This window comes from Bombina bombina, chromosome 3, assembly GCF_027579735.1.
Source record: "Bombina bombina isolate aBomBom1 chromosome 3, aBomBom1.pri, whole genome shotgun sequence".
Taxonomy (NCBI): domain Eukaryota; kingdom Metazoa; phylum Chordata; class Amphibia; order Anura; family Bombinatoridae; genus Bombina; species Bombina bombina.
The window spans coordinates 243,901,124-243,927,338 of record NC_069501.1 but is presented as its reverse complement, the minus strand read 5'-3'; the positions used below and the strand labels follow the sequence as shown (position 1 = coordinate 243,927,338).

The 26,215-nt window shown below is 36.3% G+C and overlaps 1 protein-coding gene across 2 annotated transcripts in view; it reads left to right on the top strand.

The window, feature by feature from the left end:
• The window catches only part of SERPINF2 (serpin family F member 2), a 68,179-nt gene extending 45,999 nt beyond the window's left edge, over positions 1 to 22,180 (top strand). For both annotated transcript variants that reach the window (XM_053706223.1, XM_053706224.1), the window contains exons 5-8: positions 5,019 to 5,222; positions 7,093 to 7,235; positions 16,777 to 16,981; positions 21,038 to 22,180. In XM_053706223.1, the coding sequence (XP_053562198.1) occupies positions 5,019 to 5,222; positions 7,093 to 7,235; positions 16,777 to 16,981; positions 21,038 to 21,363 (878 nt within the window). In that variant the 3' untranslated portion in view covers positions 21,364 to 22,180. The remainder of the gene's footprint in view (positions 1 to 5,018; positions 5,223 to 7,092; positions 7,236 to 16,776; positions 16,982 to 21,037) is intronic.
• The last annotated feature ends 4,035 nt before the right edge of the window (positions 22,181 to 26,215 follow it).

Here is a 26,215-nt window from a genome sequence, read left to right as displayed (position 1 = left end):
AAAATATATAATATGTTATAAAATGTTCCTTTTTATTTATATGGTATATTTTAAAGTCTATAAATTTGATACTTTTGCCTCGGCTGAGGCTTCTCTTGGGAGATCGGTTCTGCAGGCAGTAGTGCCTTCTGTTTAGGTTACCTGTCTTGTCCCTCCCTTACATCTGTGTCCTCTAACTTGGGTATTGATTCCCAACAGTAATTGATGATCAGTGGACTCACCGTGTCTTAAGAAAGAAAAGAAAATATATGCTTACCTGATAAATTTATTTATTTCTTGACACGGTAAGTCCATGGCCCTCCCTGTTTTCAGACAGTTTTGTTAATATAAACCTCAGGCACCTCTGCACCTTGTGTTATTTCCTTTCTCTCCTTTTCGTCGGTCAAATGACTGGGGGTTGTGGGAAGGGAAGTGATACTTAACTGCTTTTCTGTGGCCCTCTTTGCCTCCTCATGCTGGCCAGGAGTGATATTCCCAACAGTAATTGATGATCCATGGACTCACCATGTCAAGAAAGAAAGAAATTTATCAGGTAAGCATAACTTTTTTTTCTCCGTTTGCAGATACGAGTTGTACTTAAGTCGGATGTCTTTAACCCGGGGACTACCTTTATTGTATAAAAATGTTGCAGTAGACACCATATTTAAGGGACAGTCTAGGCCAAAATAAACTTTCATGATTCAGATAGAGCATGTAATTTTAAACAATTTTCCAATGTACTTTTATCACCAATTTTGCTTTGTTCTCTTGGTATTCTTAGTTGAAAGCTTAACCTAGGAGGTTCATATGCTAATTTATTAGACCTTGAAGGCCACCTCTTTTCAGAATGCGTTTTAACAGTTTTTCACCACTAGAGGGTGTTAGTTCACGTATTTCATATAGATAACACTGTGCTCGTGCACGTGAAGTTATCTGGGAACAGGCACTGATTGGCTAAACTGCAAGTCTGTCAAAAGAACTGAAATAAAGGGGCAGTTTGCAGAGGCTTAGATACAAGATAATCACAGAGGTTAAAAGTATATTAATTTAACTGTGTTGGTTATGCAAAACTGGGGAATGGGTAATAAAGGGATTATCTATCTTTTAAAACAATAACAATTCTGGTGTAGACTGTCCCTTTAAGTATGATGGATGCATTTCAGTATCTCTGAAAGGAGTGGAACAAGCATCATTTACAGCAGCAGTCACCAACCAGTGGTCCATGGACCACTGGTGGTCCACGAGAAGATGGTGGTGGTCCTTGACACCATCAAGCAGGAATTCATCTCCTCTGATGGTGTCACCCCTGTTGTGCCGAAACTCCCTACAATGCCTGGCTGGACATCAGTAAAAACCGACGGAGGAGTTAAATTACAATCTCCCTATGCACGTTGCGTAGTACTGCACAACTTGCGTAGCTAGATTGTATTTTTTAAACCTCCTGCCCGGCGCACTGCTCAGAGGAGGATGATTCCATTTTAAAGCCAGCAGAGGTTGGTATAGTTTTGGCTTGAAATAGTGGAATTAAAGTATATAAAAAAAGAAAATCTTAAAAAAAAATTCTCGTATTGCATTTATTTTCTTCCCTTTACCTGTCTCTTTGTAGTAGTTTTCCTAATTCCTTCAGATGGACTTACATCACTGTTTGTCTTCCTCCCCTCCAACTTCTTTTTTTTAAATTAAATATTAATTATTTTTCATTCTAATCATTTTCCCACGCACAAAGCCATTCCACCGGAATTCCAGTAATTGCCATCCAGCAGATCAGCCATATCCCACCAGTATTATAGTAATTGCCAGTAACATCAGTCGGGGTTAGCTCACATCCATATTAAGAGCTTTCTTATGTAAACTTAATTTATGAACCGCTGTCTGTCCATCTTCATAAGTAGTTATGAATAATTCCTAACTGGGGAGGTGACTTGGAAGTCTTGTGGTCCTCATAAACATAATTCGTCCCCCCCCCCCTTTCTGCCTCTCTGTTTCCAGCTCAAAAGTTGACACTAACCTTTCATCTGTCATTTGAAGTATTCTCTCAGTTCTGTCATTCAGTTAGTTAATTCCAAAAAATAATTCTTAAAAATGTGTAAATATATACATAATGTAAACTTAGCTATAGTTATACTAGTTATGTACAGTATATATATATATATATATATATATATATATATATACATACACACACACACACATATATATATATATATATATACTGTGTATATATATATATATATATATATATATATATATATATACACATACACATACACACACACACACACACACACACATTATAAAGGTTTGTACCTTCTTGTTTAAAAAAAAAATGTGAGTTTAGTGGTCCCTGAGGTCCGATTTACAGCATAAGCAGGCCAAAATAAAAAAATCAATGCATATTGCAAGTTTTATTGCAGCTGCAACTTTGTTCCCAGGTAGTTTGGGCTAACATTAGAGAGATGCATTAGTTATTTAAATGTGGTAGGTAGTAATAGTCCCCTAAAATTGCAAAACAAATTCCAAAAATTCTGTTAAGTTTGGATTATTAAATATAACATTAAAGGGATATGTAACTTAAACCTTTCCTTTTGTGATTCAGTCAGAGCATACAAATTTAGAAAAGTTTTCAATTTACTCTATTATCAAATTTGCTTTGTTCCCATGGTATTCTGTGCTGAAGAGTTACCCAAGTGTATGCTGCATCTAGTGCTCTTGTAAAACAGCTGCCATATAGTGCTCTATACACATGCATGCTCCTGAGCTTCCATTCCTGCTTTTTGACAAAAGATAAGAGAATTGAGAAAATTTGATAATAGAAGTAAATTAGAAAGTTGTTTAAAATGGAATGCTCTTTCTGAATCATGAAAGAAACATTTTGGGTTTCTTAACCTTTTAATATATCTCCTCTGTAGAGGTAGAGAACTCACTTATTAATATTTGCCTTATCAAATGCCTCTACAAATAAGAAACAAATGTGCACTGCAGATATACCGTCATCGGTTTTACAATATATATATATAAAGGAAAAAACACCAGCGCTAAACTGCTGTAATACAAAAAAACAACCTTCGATCTATCATCGAAAGTAAAATACACAGATCAATTCTAAATAGCTAATGAGGCACTATAAGCAATAACATAACATAAATAGATAAATAAAAAAGTTCTGCTGAGACATTGATTCTCGTGCTGCTTAAACAGTGATGCAGTGTACCCCTTACACTGTAAATTAATTACAACTCCACTTTACTCTGTGCGCTAAATTTCTGATTTTCTCTTGACTTTTAATATATATATACACACTTGGCTTGAGGAAGGTCACTGCCCAAAACATTGCCTATGTGTGTCTGCTTGGAATAAAAAGAAGTAATTTTCCAGCCTCCAGTAAAATTTAAACGACCTTTATTGTTTTCTTGCAGGGTCCATCATACAAACAACGTTTCAAACCATAACTTGGTTCTTAATCATGTCTGAGACATGATTAAGAACCAAGTTATGGTTTTAAACGTTGTTTGTATGATGGACCCTGCAAGAAAACAATAAAGGTCTTTTAAATTTTACTGGAGGCTGGAAAATTACTTCTTTGGATTTGATATTGGGGTTTGGCTAACCATTTCCTGTGCCCCAGGACATCAGAAAAAGGTGCTGTCTTTCACCACTATATTCATACTGCTTGGAATAAAAATCACAAAAGAAAATTTAAGTGCTGCAGCCTCTACTTCTAAAATGATATATATATATATATATATATATATATATACACACACACACATACAGACATACATATACACACACATACACACACACTATTTATAAAACTAATAGTTAGTTCACAGGCTCTCAAAGAAAAAGCTAATATGGCCCCTCTTAAAATGTGAGTGACAGCCCTGATAAAGCATATGCTTTTAGTGGCATTGTATCCTAATAAATACAATGCTCTCACTCTGTTTAACTCCTGCAAGTTCTTTAAATATAGTCAAAAACCAACATACCTAGGGGCATTTTCCTGCTCCAGGTAATGAAACAGCTCATCACGCAGTGAAGGAACAGTTTGATTATAAAGCTACAGGGAATCCTAAAACGAAAGTATATGCTTAGTTTGTAATGCAGAGTTAAGATTGTTTAAACTCATTTTAAAACTAAAAGGAAGAGCTTTTGTTTTTGCATAACCTACCCTAGATAGTTTGCTTGCTGATAATGACAGCTGCAGTATCAATTCATGAACATCCTACTGTTATATAATCTATCTTGTTATATAATCTATTTCATGGTTGAGCCAGACCTTTATGTATGTATGTATGTGTGTGTGTGTATTTGTATATATATATATATATATAGCAGTTGGTCCAGACAGTCGCTCCCATTCCTCAGTACTGCCATTGTGTATCACTTCCCAGTTAAGCTGATTCCCATCAATTACCTGTAGCTTGTGCAGCAGAGTCTGTGCGTTCCCCAGGGTATCATGAAGCTGTTGATGTGGCAGCAGGCTCTCCGACACAGCTCCAATGCTTTCTGGTGCCCAGAATTCCTGGCTCTTATTGTGGGCATGGGCGCTGCAGGGCCAACAACACAGATGCAAATTAGAAGCACAGCACTTTTCCCTGCTTTTTCCTGAAATGCTGTGATGCTGACAGACAGGCTCTCCAAATGAGGCATCTATGAGAGCTGCCTCAGTTGGGGATTTATTTTATTTGCTGATAGAATTTTGAATGCGTGACCGGCAGTCCTGACAGTGGGGCTGGCGCTCCAATTACTACTGTAGTAACTGTTGCACAACGGAGACAGGCAGGCCTGCTTGCTGCCTCTCTCCATAGATTAAATATATATATATATATATATATATATAAATATATATATATATATATTTATTTAAAAAATTTTTAAATTTAATTGGAAATTATTTTTTCTATTGCCCTGACAGGGTAGGCAGTGTCTCACCTGCCTCCCATGTTGGAACATCACTGCAATACTGTTACACTGTTTTGCTTTTGTACAGATTGCTTATGTTGAGTTATATATTTTTTTCTATTATCATTTTGCAGATTTTCATGTAAAAAAAGGATTTCTGAAAGCATCTCATAAGTGGTATGGATCAAAACCTCAGAATCTGGACAAGAATGTACAGAAGAATCTGAACTCCATCAACAAATGGGTCAGTGAAGCAACAGACGGGAAGATCACAAACTTTCTTACTCAGCTTCCAGCTGACCTTGTGCTAATGCTTCTCAATGCCATACACTTTAAAGGTTAGATGATTTATTTTTATGTAATATTTGCTTTTTTTAAGTTCAGGGCTGGCTCAAGACATTGTACTGCCTGGATCTTAGAATTAAATGACTCTCCCTCCCTCCCCCCCCCCCCACACACACACAACTTTTTGTCCTTTACAATCTAAACCAACCATTGTTAGCAGTCACAATATTCAGGAGACTAAAGTTTCACACAGGAGCATGGGCCACCTATGTCAAAGGCTACCAGGTTTGGATTTCCACACAATCTATTTTGAGTCTTATCTGTTCAGTACATAGCTTCCTTCCATGGGTTATTGAATACATCATATTTTAATAACTTTTTTCAGGTCACTGACATTCAAACCAACTTTGGATTTGAGAAAAAAAAACTCTTTAAAAGAGAATCCATGGTTTTATTGTCTTATTTATAAATGTGTGTTGGTAGATCCCTTTCTGGTATCACTCGATAATCTTGTAGTCTCCACTTTCTTTCACCGGTCTTGAGGGTTTAACCAAATCTTAAATAGCACCCCCCAGGCAAGAGATTTTCACAATTATTATTATTTTATTCTGAACCGTAAACAAGATTACGTATGTGAAGGAAGCCTAATGTTCTGCCCTCTTTACACACATAAAATCTGTAAATTATGTTTAAATGTTACTCTTCCATATGAGTATTTTGAGTATGAAGTAATTTTAATAATTATCATTTTGATCAAATTCAATCACAAAAGTGCACCTCCAAAAATTTTACTTAGGTGGGATTTGGGCAATCCGAAGATGTGTTATAGTGGGGTTAGTTTCTTTAGGAAATTGGAGCAAATATACAAGGGAACCAAGGCAGGAGGGACTGAGAGTTCTGATTCAGGAAAAAAAACTGTGGAAAATGATGGACATTTGAAAGCTCAGAAATAGAATATGTGAGACTATATTCCCCTTTCATTACAAGTTCAACCAAACATCCAAATCATATAATAGCAGCGCACACCTCTGAATTTCAACATCTGGCTTCAGTGATACCCTAACAACCATCTTTGTTGTGTTAATAATTAACAGGTCTGCTTAAAGGGACATTCTGTACAGAACTGAAATGTAGATCAATTCATTTTACTTTCGAATAAAAGCATTTTTGGAATATACTTTTATTAGCAAAAAGGCTTCTAGTAAAAGCTATCATGGTCTTAAGTGAGAGCTTTTACTGTTCATGTGCACGTGAAGCATATCTAAATATGCTTCATGCAACAGCTTTTTAAATAGTGTGTCTTCTCAGAGAGCTGTTGGTGTGTATTTTATTGTGCTTGGGATGACTTGACTTAAAGAATATACAAGTCACTCAGCAGACACACTATTTAAAATGCTGGTTCATGAAGCATATTTGTATATGTTTTACATGCACATGCAAGGTAAAATCTCACACTAAAAAACAGTCATAAATATTACTAGATGCATTTTTGCTAAAGCAAATATATTGCAAAAATGCTTCTGTTCAAAAGTGAAATGCAATTCTGGGCATTTCAATTTTGGCTGGAATGTCCCTTTTCCTTTGCTCCTCACAGTTGTTTTTTAACAGATTTAAGTTCTCTATGAGGTGTTAAAAAATAAATTTAAATGCTAACATATGTCCTGCAAATATTGTGTATCCTTCTTTCCTCAACTGCAGAGAAATATCTCTTACACATGAGTATATATGTATGTAGTTTACTCTTTTTAGAATCCCTGCAACTTTTTCACACTATTTCATATTTAATTAATTTGTAAAATAAATATCTGTAATAATATGGAAGAGTGTATGAAGAGATATTATAGTTTTTACCACAAGAAATATAAAAATTGGTACCTAGCAGAGCTGGATTGTAATTCAATATTATTCTTTCCCTCTGTTCAGGAGTTTGGAGAAATAAATTTGACCCCAGCATGACTGTTCCGGACACATTTCACATAAATGATCACCTCACAGTCCCAGTGGAGATGATGAATGCTCAAAAATATCCACTCAGTTGGTTCATTCAAGAATCTCTGGATAGTCAGGTAAATATGAAAAGAAACTGGAAGAAATATGAAATGTACATATTATGTGTATAGGAAATACAATTGTTTTAATATGAATTTTAAACCAGATAATTATCTGCTCTAGGAGGAAGAAAATTAAAGAAAGTTTCAATATTTTTGTATTAAATTTTGACATTTGTGCACTATGATCAATTCAGATCTGTGTAATTTGTGAATATTGTTACTTATCTATGCATTTATTTGTTTTTGTTCAGGCAATGTATCATTTTGTTTTTTTGCTTTTTATATTTAAAGGGAGTATTTGTAATAACATAAAATAAACAATGCTCTTAATCTTAATAATCTTAATTAGTGATGTCGCGAACAGTTCACTGGAGAACAGTTCCCGGCGATCTTAGCTTGTTCGCGTTCGCCGCGGCGGGTGAACATATGCAATGTTCGATCCACCCCCTATTCGTCATCATTGAGGAAACTTTGACCCTGTATCTCACAGTCTGCAGACACATTTGAGCCAATCAGCAGCAGACACTCCCTCCCAGACCCTCCCAGCTCCTGGGCAGCAGCCATTCTAGATTAATTACGATCCTGCATTCTTAGTGAAGGAGGGTTAGTGCTGCTGCTGGTGATTTTATAGGGAAATTGATAGCTAGGCTAGTGTATTCAGTGTCCACTACAGTCCTGAAGGACTCATCTAATCTCTGCTGTAAGGACAGCACCCCAAAAAGCCCTTTTAAGGGCTAGAACTTCAGTCGTTTTTTTTTTTTTTTTTTTTAAATCTAATTGCATTTGCCTGCCTGTCAGCCTGTGTGTGAGGCTCACAGCATATACTGTGATTAATTGCTCTGTGCCACCACTGATATCTGGTGTAACATTAGTGTAAATTTATAAAAAAAAAAAAACTTTTACATCATTTTGCTAGTGTAATCTAATTTCATTTTCCATCAGGCCTGTGTGTCAGGCCCACAGCATATACTGTGATTAATTGCTCTGTGCCACCACTGATATCTGGTGTAACATTAGTGTAAATTTAAAAAAAAAAAAACTTTTACATCAGTTTGCTACTAGTGTAATCTAATTTCATTTTCCATCAGGCCTGTGTGTCAGGCACACAGCATATACTGTGATTAATTGCTCTGTGCCACCACTGATATCTGGTGTAACATTAGTGTAAATTTAAAAAAAAAACTTTTACATCAGTTTGCTAGTGTAATCTAATTTCATTTTCCATCAGGCCTGTGTGTCAGGCCCACAGCATAAACTGTGATTGATTGCTCTGTGCCACCACTAATATCTGGTGTAACATAAGTGTAAATTTAAAAAAAAAAAACTTTTACATCAGTTTGCTAGTGTAATCTAATTTCATTTTCCATCAGGCCTGTGTGTCAGGCCCACAGCATAAACTGTGATTGATTGCTCTGTGCCACCACTCATATCTGGTGTAACATAAGTGTAAATTTAAAAAAAAAAACTTTTACATCAGTTTGCTAGTGTAATCTAATTTCATTTCCCATCAGGCCTGTGTGTCAGGCCCACAGCATATACTGTGATTAATTGCTGTGTACCACCACTGATATCTGGTGTAACATTAGTGTAAATGTAAAAAAAAAAAACTTTTACATCAGTTTGCTAGTGTAATCTAATTTCATTTTCCATCAGGCCTGTGTGTCAGGCCCACAGCAGATACTGTGAATAATTGCTCTGTGCCACCACTCCTATCTGGTGTAACATTAGTGTAAATTTAAAAAAAAAAACTTTTACATCAGTTTGCTATTGTAATCTAATTTCATTTTCCATTAGGCCTGTGTGTCAGGCCCACAGCATATACTGTGATTAATTGCTCTGTGCCACCACTGATATCTGGTGTAACATTAGGGTAAATTTAAAAAAAAAAAACTTTTACATCAGTTTGCTACTGTAATCTAATTTCATTTTCCATTAGGCCTGTGTGTCAGGCCCACAGCATATACTGTGATTAATTGCTCTGTGCCACCACTGATATCTGGTGTAAAATTAGTGTAAATTTTTAAAAAAAAACTTTTACATCAGTTTGCTATTGTAATCTAATTTCATTTTCCATTAGGCCTGTGTGTCAGGCCCACAGCATATACTGTGATTAATTGCTCTGTGCCACCACTGATATCTGGTGTAACATTAGGGTAAATTTAAAAAAAAAAACTTTTACATCAGTTTGCTACTGTAATCTAATTTCATTTTCCATTAGGCCTGTGTGTCAGGCCCACAGCATATACTGTGATTAATTGCTCTGTGCCACCACTGATATCTGGTGTAAAATTAGTGTAAATTTTTTAAAAAAAACTTTTACATCAGTTTGCTAGTGTAATCTAATTTCATTTTCCATCAGTCCTGTGTGCCAGGCCCACAGCATATACTGTGATTAATTGCTCTGTGCCACCACTGATATCTGGTGTAACATTAGTGTAAATGTAAAAAAAAAAAACTTTTACATCAGTTTGCTAGTGTAATCTAATTTCATTTTCCATCAGTCCTGTGTGCCAGGCCCACAGCATATACTGTGATTAATTGCTCTGTGCCACCACTGATATCTGGTGTAACATTAGTGTAAATGTAAAAAAAAAAAAACTTTTACATCAGTTTGCTAGTGTAATCTAATTTCATTTTCCATCAGGCCTGTGTGTCAGGCCCACAGCATATACTGTGAATAATTGCTCTGTGCCACCACTCCTATCTGGTGTAACATTAGTGTACATTTTTTAAAAAAAACTTTTACATCAGTTTGCTATTGTAATCTAATTTCATTTTCCATTAGGCCTGTGTGTCAGGCCCACAGCATATACTGTGATTAATTGCTCTGTGCCACCACTGATATCTGGTGTAACATTAGGGTAAATTTAAAAAAAAAAAACTTTTACATCAGTTTGCTACTGTAATCTAATTTAATTTTCCATTAGGCCTGTGTGTCAGGCCCACAGCATATACTGTGATTAATTGCTCTGTGCCACCACTGATATCTGGTGTAACATTAGTGTAAATTTAAAAAAAAAAACTTTTACATCAGTTTGCTAGTGTAATCTAATTTCATTTTCCATCAGTCCTGTGTGCCAGGCCCACAGCATAAACTGTGATTAAGTGCTCTGTGCCACCACTCCTATCTGGTGTAACATTAGTGTAAATTTAAAAAAAACAACAACTTTTACATCAGTTTGCTATTGTAATCTAATTTAATTTTCCATTAGGCCTGTGTGTCAGGCCCACAGCATATACTGTGATTAATTGCTCTGTGACACCACTGATATCTGGTGTAACATTAGTGTAAATTTTTTTAAAAAAACTTTTACATCAGTTTGCTAGTGTAATCTAATTTCATTTTCCATCTGTCCTGTGTGCCAGGCCCAGAGCATATACTGTGATTAATTGCTCTGTGCCACCACTCATATCTGGTGTAACATTAGGGTAAATTTAAAAAAAAAAAACTTTTACATCAGTTTGCTACTGTAATCTAATTTCATTTTCCATCAGGCCTGTGTGTCAGGCCCACAGCATATACTGTGCCTAATTGCTCTGTTTTCCACCACTCGTATCTGGTGTAACATTAGTGTAATTTTTTTTATAAAAAACTTTTACATCAGTCTGCTAGTGTAATCTAATTGCAGTTGCCAGGCCAGTGCCACCACTCATATCTGGTGTAACATTAGTGTAAATTAAAAAAAAAATTTTTTACATCAGCCTGCTAGTGTTATTTAATTGTAGTTGCCAGGCCAGCCTGTGTGTCAGGCTCCCAGCATATACTGTGCCTACTTTCATCCTCAGTGCCACCACTCATATCTGTTGTAACATTAGTGTAACTTTTTTAAAAAAAAAACTTTTACATCAGTCTGCTAGTGTTATTTACTTTTAGTTGCCAGGCCAGCCTGCCACTAGTGCCAGCCTGTGTGTCAGGCTCCCAGCATATACTGTGCCTACTTCCATCCTCAGTGCCACCACTTCGTATCTATCAAATGTATATTGCATCTATTGATCTATGTAATTCATATCTATCAAATGTATATTGCATCTTTTGATCTATGTAATTCGTATCTTTCAAATGTATATTGCATCTATTGATGTAATTCGTATCTATCAAATGTATATTGTATCTTTTGATCCATGTAATTCGTATCTATCAAATGTATATTGCATCTTTTGATCTATGTAATTCGTATCTATCAAATGTAAATTGCATCTTTTGATCTATGTAATTCGTATCTATCAAATGTATATTGCATCTTTTGATCTATGTAATTGGTATCTATCAAATGTATATTGCATCTATTGATCTATGTAATCTATGTATCTATCTATCTATCTATCTATCTATCTATCTATCTATCTATCAAATCTATCGATCTCGTGGTTGTGCAAATGGACTGTTTGCGGTTGTTAAACGGGGAGTTTGGTCTGTCACTGTGAAGTGGACGTAACCCTTACACTACCTGATCGATACAACATCATACCTGATGTTTTAAAGCACGTTATTCGTAATGTTAGGTGATTTATGCCCTTTATGGCTTAAAACCAGACTCTGCATCAACTATGTAATTTTCCATGGGAGTTTTGCCATGGATCCCCCTCCGGCATGCCACAGTCCAGGTGTTAGTCCCCTTGAAACAACTTTTCCATCACTATTGCGGCCAGAAAGAGTCCCTGTGGGTTTTAAAATTCGCCTGTCCATTGAAGTCAATGGCAGTTCGCCCAGTTCGCGAACATTTGCCGAAGTTCGCGTTCACCATTCGCAAACGCAAAATTTTAGGTTCGCGACATCACTAATCTTAATTTGCCCACATGTTCCTATTTCTTAAAGGGATACTGAACCCAATTTTTTTTTTCTTTCATGATTCAGATAGAGCATGCAATTTTAAGCAACTTTCTAATTTACTCCTATTACCAATTTTTCTTTGTTTTCTTGCTATCTTTATTTGAAAAAGCAGGAATGTAAAGCTTACGAGCCGGCCCATTTTTGGTTCAGAACCCTTGATAACGCTTGCTGATTGGTGAATACCATTTAGCCACCAATCAGCAAGTACAACCTAGGTGCTGAACCAAAGATGGTCCGGCGCTTAAGCTTACATTCCTGCTTTTTTAAATAAAGATACCAAGAGAACGAAGAAAAATTAAAAGTAGGAGTAAATTAAAAAGTTGCTTAAGATTGCATGCTCTATCTGAATCATGAAAGAAAAAATGTGGGTTCAGTATCCCTTTAACTCCATGTGTATGAACTATTATCAGATCATCCAGACACCCAGCACACTATCACAATTTATTTTTGTTTTCTAAAACTGGACAGTACAGCCAATCGGAAGCTATTCCCTCCCGCTGCCTGTGCAATAAACCTCTTCTGGCAGAGACAGGTCTTGTTGCACAACTGGCTCTATCACCTAGTTTTCTGAAGATAAATAAAACACTATAATTTTCCTTTGTAAAAGAATGTTTCTTTCATCAGATGGTGAGAGTCCATGTGTTATTACAGGTGGGAATAAATACCAAGCTGTGAAGTCCATGAGATCTCCTGACCACTAGGGGGAAGTAAAAGATACCCCAACACACCAGCACTTTTAATCCCTCCTACTTACCATTATTCTCAATCATTTTCTTTTGTCTCCTTGATGAGGAGTGAGGTGAAAGTGAAGTGCAGATCTGCTCATCATTGAGAGGGGTCTTCTAACCAATTGGAGGCCCATTTCATAGGGTTAAACAAGGAGTTATCAACTAGGCAAGATATTTTCTTAATGAGAAATGTAACAGTCCTCCCAGGTAAAATTTGGACTTATCCTCAATCCCCTAATTTACAGTGAGCTGCTCCCAGAGCATTCCCTAGGTGAAATGTGTCCACCAATCACCTGGGTTGTAGATGCTGTTACTTGTTTAGATGCTTTGCATCATGCTTGCACTGCCTAGGAATGGGCTTGTCTACTGGAAGCAAGTGGTTGCTGCTGAGTTAAGCACAGTGGACAAAGGTGCTGACAGTTAAAGGGACATGAAACCCAACAAATTTCTTTCATGATTTAGGTAGAACATACAATTTAAAAAAACTTTCCAGTTTACTACTATTATCACATGTGCTTCATTCTCTTGTTATCATTTATTGAAGGATCAGCAATGCACTACTGGTTTCTAACTGGGTGAGCCAATGACAATCGTAAAATATATATGCAGCCACCAATCAGCAGCTAGAACCTAGGTTCTTTGCTGCTCCTGAGCTTACCTAAATAAATCATTCCGCAAAGGATAACAAGAGAAGGGAGCAAATTAATTAATAGAAGTAAATTGGAAAGTTGTTTAAAATGGCATGCTCTGTCTAAATCATGAAATAAAAAAGTGGGTTTCATGTCTCTTTAAGTTCTTTGCACCGTCATAGCCACAGGCTATTAGTATGAAGATGTACACAAGTTGTGCACCATACACCTTATTTTAGCAGTTTATAGCACTTTTGGGCACTTTTTTTATTTTATTATTTTTAAGGTTACTATTGCTGTAAATTGCGCTCATTCAGATTTTCTTTTCTTTCATAAGAGAATTGCTAAAATTCCAGATTTGCAGACCTTTAATTAGGTTCTGTTCAGAATTAAACCAGTTATTCATCCAGCTTCCTCCTTTTGAGTCGATGGATAGTTAAAGGCTGTAACACACTGCAAGCGGAGCGACGCGCAGCGTGTGGATGCGACTGTGCGCGCTCAGTGTGTCTTGCCTTTTCATCTCTGAGCACTCTGCTGCATCAGGTTGCGTAGCTGAGCGCTCAGAGATTAAATATTTGAACTTCAGAAGCAATGCGACGCAGTGCGAAGCAGCTGCTTTGCCTTCACCGCATCACTTGCAGTGTGTCACAGCCTTTAGACCAAAAGCTTTTATCATGAAACGTTATTTTTTTTGTCTAGAAGGGTTTCTGCGCTTTCAGCTTTCTCCCTTCGTGATTTTTCATCAGGGTAAAGCTGTTCTTCGCACTAACTATCCCTTTCTTCCTAAGGTAGTATCTACAGGTTCTATTAATCAGGAAATTGTGGCTCCTTCTTTCTGTTCAGATCCTAAGAACTCTAGGGAGCATCTGCATCATCTTCACATTCTGGATGATGTGAGAGCTCTCAAATATTACATGGAATCAAAAGATTACTGACTTTCTTCTCTTTTTGTTCATTTTTCTGGGCCTTGCAATAGTCAGAATCCTACATTTATATGGCATATTTTGTTGTGGGGAAAGCTCCCCCTGAGTACATTACTGTTCTAGTACTTCTTGGGTTTTTTGTAATGAGGCTTCTATTTATCAGATTTGCAAGGTATCTTTGATGTGTGCCTCTTCTGAGGCCGCTTTTGACAATAAAGTTCTATGGGTTGTAGTGCATTAATTGTTTGTACTCCCCTATTTTATTGTGATCTCATGGACTTCACAGCTTGGGTATTTATTCACACACGTAATGACTTGTGGACTCTCACCATCTGATGAAAGAAAACAAAATTTATGCTTACCCAATAAATTAATTTCCTTCATGAGGGTGAGAGTCCACAAGCCCCACACTTTGTTTTTGTTCAGGTGGTGGCAGTACTTGTTTTACACTTCTTTATCTTTCCTGCTTTTCTGTTTTCCTCAACTAAGTGACTATATGTATGCCTGAGATCATGAAAAGTGGGAGGGATTTAAAGTGGCCAGGAGAGAAATTCCCATACATGATGACTTATGGGCTCTCAGTTAACCATACATTTTGTTTTTATGGAAAAGTATAACATGATGGAGGGCATGTTTCTTTATTGCTATTTACTTATGTGGCTTTTCCTTACCCAAATATTTCCTTCCCTTTAAATGTTTTCCAATGATCTATTTTACCTGCTGGAGTGTATTAAACTTTTTACAAGTAGCTTGTTTACTCTTATTTCGACATTTGAAATAGCTGATTTAAGGCTAGATTACAAGTGGAGTGATAAATAACCAGACATTACAAGTGTATATACAAATATTAACACATAAATATATATGTATATAAGCATATACATATATATTTACATTTGCTGCCCATCGCTGCGCAACTTACCCCCTTTGCTGCGCTAGGTTCGCATGCCGCATCTGACAGCATGAGAACGAGGCTCCCATTGGAACATATGGAAGCGCGCTCTCGTGAGCACAATGCTTCAGTGCAATGGGAACTCAAGGTCACATTGCACCTCACTTGTAATACCACATTTGCGTGTGCTGGTATTACAAAGTGGAGCACAAATATTGCTTTAGCGAAAGTTATGTTTTTGTGCTCCACTTATAATCTAGCCCTTAGCCTGTGGAATCCCATCCTACACTGAAAGTTTCTATACTGGCGTCTAAACAAAGTAAGCAAAATAAATTACACTCCCAGTGGGGTGCAGATAGTTTTAAAATGTTTATTTGCCATTGTTCTCTTGAAGTATTGAGCTTTGGTTTACAAACAGATATACGACAAGGAAGCAAGTGTGTGTACACAAAGTGATAACATAAAGAGATAAGATATTACTTCCAAGCTCAACCTATTTTAATAGGCTGTGGTTTAAAAAGCACAAAACTAGCTAATTCAAATACACAAATAAACCTGAAAATGCAATTTCTCATACATTTTTGCTGCTGGTATAACAAGTCATTGAAAATACATTAATGGAAAAACAATTTTAAAGTGTACTGTCCTTTTAATAGAGTATAGAAACAAGTACTGAAATCATTAAATGTATATTAAATACAAATATAAAGCTGGATGAAACTATATACTTTATTTTTTTAAAACTATAAATTATTAAACAAGTTTATTAGAGAAACAGACCCAAATTCATTTTAATCTCCACCCCATTAAATATATATATAATACTAATCCTAAAGCCTGTGCACATGGGTAATTTTCTGCAGTGTAGCGGTCTCACCCGGCCACGCCCCCGGCGTGCCCACTCCAGACCGGCCACGCCCTGTCATGCCTGCCCCTGTCTGGTCACACCCCTGCCGCGCTCGATCCCGTCCAGCCACGCCCCACACCCACTCCCGTCCACCCTCTCTGCTGTCTGATCCTCACTGACTGATCCTTCCTTTCGGCCAGGTATGTTTGTCTTTGCGCAGTCTTTACTGCGCATGACAGCTTCGGACAAAAATACCTGGCCTTCTATAATACAGGATAGTTTTATGCAGTGGATATTTTGCTTTGTTACAGTGTTAATTTGATCTGAATTAAAAAGACAAATGGTGACCCAAAAAGATCATATATACCTAACATGCATGTTGGGTTAAACAAAAATATATTATTTTAGTAGGATTGACTGTGTTACAGTGTTTTATACATTTCCAGTAATACTATGTCATTGTCTAATGTATTTTACAGTTCTATTCAAGAAAACTACTAAAATGCAGGCAGTTCTGTTGTCTCCTTATATTTATGTATTTATTAATAGAATACAAAGAGGATAAAACTTGGTAATGTATTATAGTAGTGCTCGTTATCTTTATCGCCCTTATTATAAAATGAAACAAAACAAAAACATTTTCTACCAACTACAGGGCTTACTGGTGAACTGGGAATGTGTTTAACAGTTATTTCTTTTTCCCTAGGTGGCCCGATTGCCTTTCAAAGGAAACATGAGTTTTATTGTTATAATGCCACTTACTTTTGATTGGAACATCTCTAAAATTCTAGACAATCTTAATCAATCTGAACTCTACAGTAGATTCCCTAAGGAGAAACCAACAGTGCTAAGAATGCCAAAACTAACGTTGGATTTCAAACTGGAGCTCACACAGACTCTAACCAAGCTTGGTAAGTGCAATGATCTTATCGGTGAAACATAACACTGTTTATTTCTTTTACAGATCAAACGCTTATCTTTTGCCTTCACAATAAAGATAATGTGCAATCAGACCTATATTGTGGCTATAACGCTATATTATTGCTTAGGAAATTCTGCTGAAATGTCTCTGCCCAAATGGTGTCAGTCAATAGATCACATTAAAATGAACAATTCTACCCTCATTTTAGAAACACCAAGTTGAAATTAAAGGGGCATTAAAGGGATATAAAAGTAAAAAAAATAAAATGTTCTGCTATGTTAAAATGTTTTATTATTGCACTATTCCTATGGGCTTGATTCTCTAATGCTCTCTGGTCTGGTGAGGTTCAATAAGAAGCCTTGTTAGTACTATGAGGTCCCTCTGGGAATTATTATTATTATCAGGTATTTGTAGAGCGCCAACAGATTCCGCAGCGCTGGGAATACTCTAAAGCAGTGTTTATCAACTGTGGTCATTAAGTACCCCCAAGAGGTCAGGTTTTCATTATAGCTGAACTAGAGCACATGTGAAATAATTAGCTGATCAGTAGCCGTGGTAACTAACCTACTCTCACCCATCAGCTGATTATTTCACCTGTGCTCTAGTTCAGCTATAATGAAAACCTGGCCTGTTGGGGGTACTTCAGGGCCGCGGTTGAGAAACACTGCTCTAAAGGTAGTTTTTACCTTAAAAACATTGTATCTTATTAAGGGGTGTTCCATAGTTTTCTGTGTGTGACGGAGAGACACTGATATGACAATATAATGCTCAATAAAATAAGCTAATGATTTCTCTCCATGCTAGCGTGTTTTTGACAATGGGCCCCTTGTGTTTAAACACTGCAAATGGTTTAAACACATAGTTAAAAAGCAGCTCCAGAGCTGTCTTAAAATTTCATGCTCTATCAGGCAAGACTAAATGTGACTTTTCTATCCCTTTAAACAAACTAGTTTGTTATTCTATTTGCTTTTTAACTGTCCTTTACTGGCAGCAGTAGAGGATATAAGATAAAATAGGCTTTTAAACGCTAGGGAAACCAAGGTTACAATATGGCAGATCCCTTATTGCTGGGAACAAAAACTTTGCAATTATTTCTTCATTTTTTAATAAATGAATACAAATTTGAAAAATACATTTACGTATTATTCTTAGGCTAATCTTTTGCACTGAATATGTCAGTATATCTAGCATTTATTTTGTGTCTAATGTTGTTATGTAGTAACCACTTGGCTGTCACTAAAAGCTGAAATGGATTGAAAAGCAGCGCATTCCTTTCCACCCTGGCAACATTAACATTAGCAACATATTAAACATGCAGAATTTGACAGCAACAAGTATGGCCTTTAAAGGGATCAAGAATTTCATCATTGTCTTTTTTTTTTACAATTTTTTTTATATTTAAAGATATCAGATAATGCACATTAAACAGACAGAGCAGAGTTTCTCAACTCCAGTCATCGAGTGGCCCTAACAAGCCAGATCTTCATAATATATTACATAGAGCACAGGTGAACTAATTAGCTGATGGGTGAGAGGTTAGTAACCATGGTTACCAATCAGCTGATTATTTAACTTGTGCTCTAATTAAGAAATCATGAAGGTACTTGAGCACTGTGGTTGAGAAACACTTAAGAGTATACAGTTTTAAAAAAACATTCCAGTTTGCATCAATGTTACTTTATTCTTTTGGTATTTTTTGTTGAAAAACAGGTGTAGGTATCAGCTAGATTACGAGTTTTGAGCACTATAGGGATTTTAACGACCGCCACAAAAGCGGCGTTATTTCACCTTCCTATAGCGGTGCTATTACAGGTTTTTAAAAAGCAGGCTTGCGCAGGTGATATGGTTTCATTGAGCTCCATACCGTACCCAAATACAATCGCTGCTTTGACGTGCTCGTGCACGATTTCCCCATAGACATCAATGGGGAGAGCCGTCAAAAAAAGGTCTAACACCTGCGATCATGGAAAGTAAAGCTCTGTAAAGCAGCCCCACTGATGTCTATGGGGAAATAAAAAGACAGTTTAAACACCCTAACCTAAATCCCACGTCTAAACACTCCTAATCTGCTGCCCCGAACATCGCCGACCCCTGCCTACAGTTATTAACCCCTAATCTGCTGCCCCCAACATCGCCAATGCCTGCCTACAGTTATTAACCCCTAATCTGCCGCCCCCAACATCGCCACCACCTAAATAATGTTATTAACCCCTAATCTGCCGCTCCCAATGTTGCCGCCACTATAATAAAGTTATTAGCCCCTAAACCTCTTGCCTCCCACATCACTACCACTAAATAAATCCATTAACCCCTAAACCTAACCCTAACGTAACCCTAAACCTAACCCTAACACCCACTAACTTTAACATAATAAAAATATAGCTAAATTAAATTTACAATTATTAACTAAATAATAACTATTTTAAAATAAATACAAACTTACCTGTAAAATAATACATAAGCTAGCTACAATATAACTAATAGTTGTATTGTAGCTAGCTTAGGTTTTATTTCACAGGCAAGTTTCTATTTATTTTAACTAGGTAAACTAGTTAGTTATTAACATATGTTAATGGTTAACATCTTTGCAGGGATATTTGTGTATTGCACTTTTACACAAATAAATCCGGTGTCGGAAATAGCAGAATTCTGCTGTTCTTGGCCATATACGGCATTCATTTCTAGAACAAATGCCAAATTCCCCAAACATGTGCATACTTATTAAACACAGTTTTATGCAAGAAGTAGTGCATTAGCGTATTTTTATTTTTGCGCACTTTTATGTCTCTTTATCGCCAGCTTATGAGGCCTATTTATCAAAGGTATGTCGGACCTGATCCAACAGTGCGGATCAGGTCCGACAGACATCGCTGAATGCGGAGAACAATACGCTCTCTGTATTCAGCATTGCACCAGCAGCTCTTGTGAGCTGCTAGTGAAACGCCGCCCCCTGCAGACTCGCGGCCAATCGGCCACCAGCAGGGGGGTGTCAATCAACCCAATTGTACTCGATCGGGTTGAATTACGGCAATATATGTCCGTCCTGCTCAGAGCAGGCGGACAGAGTTATGGAGCATCAGTCTTTAGACCGCTGCTTCCGAGGCTTGCCAGAAACACGGGCCCTCAAGCTCCATTCAGAGCTTGATAGATAGGCCCCTATGAGTTTAAGAGACATTATAGTCCAAATTAGAGCATAATGGCCCTTCAGGAATATGCCTAAAGTCCCACTTGCGGGGTACAATTTTGCATTAGAATTTTCTCAGACAATTGAAAAAGTAGTAGAACTGGTGATTGAAACTACTTCTGTTTTATGCTCCTTTATATTAGTAAAAGCTGTTGCTTCTGTGTCTTGGCATTTGGTAAGCAACAGTGTATGTTGCTTTGCACAGCTGCATTTTACAACTGAGATATATGCAGTAGTTAAAAGATAATTATACAAGAACATTTACTGTGTCTGGATCCTGAAGCTACAGACTTTTCTGTAGCATTTTCCACTTGTGGGTCTGATGAATCATTTGTTGAAATTCTGTTAATTAAACAAACAATCTATACAGGCTGCAAATGAGAATCAGTTTAGCAAGCTAAATAGCACTGCTTATATGAACCTCAGTGCCGCTCTCATACATAGATAGAAACCCAAAACTACCCAGAAGTAGAGAACAGGAGTAGGTTGTCCATGCAGAATACCTCAAATAATTCTAAAAAAGACATTTAAAGGGACTTTAAAAGGATGTTAAACACAACTTTGTCTGTAAAAATAGACTTGTTTCACGCTGCCTAAAAAGGCCAAATAAACAAATTCTGTAAACTATGTTTTCTTCAAAATGCTGCAGATTGTCTAAACCAGCTATTGAGCTTTGAAGAAAACCTAGGTTACATAATGTGTTTTCTCTAGGGAGTGTGACACAAGCAAAACTTCTCCACAAAAGCAAGAGGTGTTTAATGTCCTTTAAAGGCCTCAGTGTGGCCCCCAGGTTCTGGCTAGAAGACAACAATCCTCTTCTTGTGCAGTGACATTTGCTTCTTATCTATATTTTGTTTACAGGACTTGGTCAACTGTTTACTAACCCAGATCTAAAGGGTATCTCAGATGAGGCCTTGTTTGTGTCAAGTATTCAGCACCAATCAACTCTGGAGCTGAATGAGGAGGGAGGGGAAGCCGCAGCATCCACAGCTATCCTCATGTCTCGCTCTTTAGCCACATACAGTATCAACAGGCCCTTCCTATTCTTCCTCTTTGATGACATAACAGGTCTACCTCTGTTCCAGGGCTATGTCCGTGACCCTAACCCTAACTCTGAGAAAAAAATAAAAGAGCAAATCCATTTTCCTGACCATAAAAGTGGCAAAAAGGGCTACTTGCCAAAATAGAAAATCTGAACATGACGAAGAGTTAACTCCATTCTTAACAAAGAGACTGAGCACCGCAAAGGGAAAACAACACAAGACTTGCATTGAAAAAAGATGGAAAAATCTGCATCATATGTTACATTAAAATAAGCAACAACAAAAAAAGCATATCAAATAATAATGTTGTGTGATTATCCTGAGCCTGTTGTGTTTTCCTTTTATCAATATGTTTCTGGGTTTACAAAATAGAACATTTTATTAAGACACTCTTAAGGGGCAGTTATAGCTGAAACACTACATGCTCGAATTTATCAGAGTGTGCAATTTTAAAACTACAGACCCTGTAATGCTATGTGTTTAACACCCATAAAGGAAAAAGCTGGGCCAAGTGACTAGCGCTGCTGATTGGTCAGCTGCAGTTTCCACATAGCATTACATGATTGGTAGTTTTAAAATGACATGCTCTTACAAATTACAAACATTTTTAGACTATAATGGCCCTTTAAAATTAACCAACTACCTATTATTGTTCTTATTCACAAATAAACTGTAATGTTGTAGTTCATGTGAACTTACCTTGTCTTTTCCTATAGTGTGCTTAAGTGCTTCAATTCTTTTGAAAAATAGGACTACATGAGGCTAGTTATCATTTATACATCCAGAATGGAGAGTTTTGAAGAATGTGTATTTTTGTTTTATACTGCACTGTACCAAGTAAGAGTTTCATCACTTCTTACAAATGCATCAGGTAAAAACCTAGTGGCTACAGTGATATTTATCATTTTATGTATGACAACTGTCAGTTTTGAGTGTGGTTTATTAAAATCATATTGTATAATTGTGTTGCTGGGTTTATTTAACATACATTATTTGTACAGCATTTGTGAACATTCTTACTTAGGAGGACTAGCTGTCATAGATTTAAAGGGACATGAACCCCAAAAATTTTCTTTCATGATTTAGACAGAGCATACCATTTTAAACAACTTTTTAATTTACTTCTATTATTTAATCTGCTTCCTTCTCTTGTTATCCTTTGCTGAAAGGTTTATCTAGGTAAGCTCAGGAGCAGCAGAGAACCTAGGTTCTAGCTGCTGATTGCTGGCTGCTGATATATAATGATATTGGCTCACCTATGTGTTCAGATAGAAACCAGTAGTGTATTGCTGCTTCTTCAACAAATGATACCAAGAGAATGAAACAAATTAGATAATAGAAGTAAATTGGAAAATTGTTTAAAATTCTATTCTCTATCTGAATCATGAAATATTTCTTGGGGGGTTACATGTCCCTTTAAGGATTGCTTACTAGCTCAAGTCTGTCACTGAGAATCCTGACATTTGGAAAGAGGTTGTTACAGCTACTTCCCTTGGAAACAGAAGGACATCTTCAACCAAATACATACTGTACTGCTTCAACCAAATACATTTTATCTTTCTCAACTGTCTGTGAATGATGACGCACATAGTTTCTCTGACTCAACCTTATTCTTCTCTATTATTGTGTGCCAGAGGAAGTGTACGCATTTGGACTATGGTTTAAGTACCCAGAGTGTGTCTCTTCAAATGATAAGATTTTATTGCCTTCAATTGCACTACAATTTATTTGAATTTGTCGCTATTAAATATATTCCATCCAAGCTGCACTACTACTACCCCAGCTAACTAAGGTTTAGGGGTAGATTTATTAAGCAACGAATGCAGCTGTTTCCACGCAAGTAGCGGTCGTAATACCACTGCTCCTTAACTCATCCGCCACCTCTGAGGTGGCAGACAGCAATCATCCCGATTGGATCAAGATGATTGACACCCCCTGCTAGTGACCGCAATGTGCAGGAGGCGGCATTGCACAAGCAGTTCGCCAGAAATCTAGTGAAGTCGGGCGGACATGATCAGCTACAGCAGATCATATCCGCCTGACAGTTGATAAATCTACCCCTTAGTCTCTATAGCATTAGTCCAAAACTTGTTTAATTAAAATTGGCAGCAAGAATGGCTCCCTCCAGCCCCTTAGGCATTAAGAGTTAATAAATTATTTAAAGGGACATGAAATTCAAAATTAAACTTTCAACATTCAGACAGAAAGCCATTTGAAAAACTTTCAAATGTACTAATATTATGAAATTTAATCAAATGTCTAGAGCACTATAAGGCAAAGTTTCTTTTAAAGTTATATATTGTTCAAAACACTGCTACCATGTTGATACGTCTCAGGAGAGTCCTCCAGTAATGTTGGTGTATTTATCAGCGGCAATTGCCACCAACGTGTTACGTATTGTAATTATGAATATTAATAATTAATAGCAGTAAAAAAATATTGTCAGCAATATCTCCAATTAATATAGCAGAATCGTATCAATAAACTTCAGTAAGATGCTAAATCTCTGTAGTGTACCTCAAAATAAACACTATTGAGATATTTAATCTAAGTATATAATATCCCTAAATTCTGATCAGTTAATCCTTATATACACATTGACTATATTTATGTAGTAACTGAATATCACCTATGATGACCAGTTATATCTATCAATCGATCAGTACAATATTAGAATATAAAGCAGGCTATAGAGATATTTAGATTAATTACTGTTCATTGGATATTGTCTATTATCTCGTGAATGAACACAATATTTCTATCAATTAACCTTAACTCAAAATGATTTGCTTATTAAATATCACACAGAAATTATACTAGATTAATTTATAAATAGCCAGAAAGTTTAATCAATTTAATATATATAGCTTATTTAACAACGTTTGTATTCACCTATGTTCAAATCTCACAATGAAATCTTAGGTTAACTCCCACAATCTAATGGAATTTCTAGGGAAATATAATTCACTATTTTCAACCCAATAAAATCTAATATACTTCACTTAAACCCAGAGATTGTTATACAATTATCAATTCAACACAATAGCCAATTTATGTGCGACTCTTAAGAGGGTTCACAGTACATAAAAATGAATTTATCAATATGGAATACAAAACCTTTCCTCTCAACAGTAAATTGCTTGATGCTAGATATAATTATTAATAAACTACACAGGCCTGTGGAATATCTACCTGTAAGTACAAATTACACTTACAAATCACAACTACAATTTAACTATAGCTATAGAATACCTTTGATTTAAAACATTACAAATATAAAACAACCGTTAATACATTACCAGTAACCAATATGAGAGTTCAATGTTCCAGATAACTTTATTGTCATTCATGTGGAAATATTGCACCAGTTTTGGAAGAGAATTAAGCCCAATAATCCCTTATCCAGAAAGAGGGTCCCAACATGATTTGTCTTACAGAAAACTGTGTTTGCGCACTCATGTTCCTCTGTAAGCAAAATGGCAGCAAGGCAGGATTGCAACAAGGACCACAGGCAAGGCTCAATCAGTCACCAAAAAAGCAGCAAAAAAAATCAGCAAAGGATCCTTCTCTCTCTTTACAAAGAGCTTTTGTCAGAGACCAAACTGCTCCCCATTTCTTAATCATTCAATAGAATTTGGATACTACCTTATCTCCAATTGGCTACTGGGAATGCCACTCCTAACAGCCAAATACCTTTAGGCTGTAGTACTGGTTTTCACCCATCGGGGGCAACAGGCAACTGGAATGTAGTTTCATTAGTAAAATACTTTAAAGTACAGAACAATATAGATTTTCATAAATGTATACTCAATATACTTATTATTTCCTAGTATTAATAAACTATCTGGTCAACATGGTGAGCATGTGTATTTCAATACAAGACATAAGTATATTGATTTAGTACATATTCTTATACATCCAAACATTAGGCCCGTGCACAATATCAAATCTATATAATATACATATAATACATACTTCCCCCCGACAATGTCTCAAAAGGTGTGCTTAAAAGTCATGTTTCCATATTCCATACATACCTGCACTTAATATTCTGTTGGAATTCAATCATGACAGATATATAGGAGCATTATTTTACTTCATCTAATACATTGCCTATCTGTGGATACCCCTTTAATATTGAGTGCATAACTTATATAATATGATTCAGGGCACACATTACATATGCATTTATATACAAGTATCTAATAGTCATATTTGGAACCTCCATTTCACACCAGATTCCTGAAACAAAGAAACATAAATTTAGTTTTATTCTGACACAGTTAAACATTTTAAATTTACCAATGCAGGTATTTAATATAGCAAACATTTATTCAATATGGTATATCCCTAAAGGTAATCTCATACGTTGGTATTCTTTCAAAAGTCTTGGTATATTAAATATTTCTGCAAATTATAGACGATTTGTACTTTAAAATGAACTTTAAGGTCACAATATTATCACATCTTTGTAAGTGTATTTTCTAGATAACGTATGTGTATTCAAATCTTCAAATTATTCTTCTCATCATTTGCATGTGTTAAATTAATTACCCTTCTGAGATTTTGCTAGCTTCAAACATGAGTCCAGAGTAGACCTATGTCTGCTGTGACTACAGGGGGTCCCCTGATCAGCTAATTTTATGACCCACTATTCAGGTAGTGATCAAACTTTTCTTTGAATTGGCATTATCTCTTATAGTTTGGGACAAATGCATTATATCCTGATTTTTAGAAGTCCTGGTTATTTAACATCTGAAGAGCAGGAGGTCTGAGTAAACATACTTTCTTTCTGTGTACTGGGACTTGTCAGGTTTGTAATATGTCTCTGACAACAAGGGGTTTTTGTGTGTTACTCACATCAGGCCATTTGATAGAGAGAACTGTAATCTCACAGTAACAAATAGCTGTATAATTCCCCCACGCCCCAGAAACAGTACTTTTTTTTAATTAAATCTCCCCAAAGTCAAGGAAACACATACCCGGTCCCTTCTCT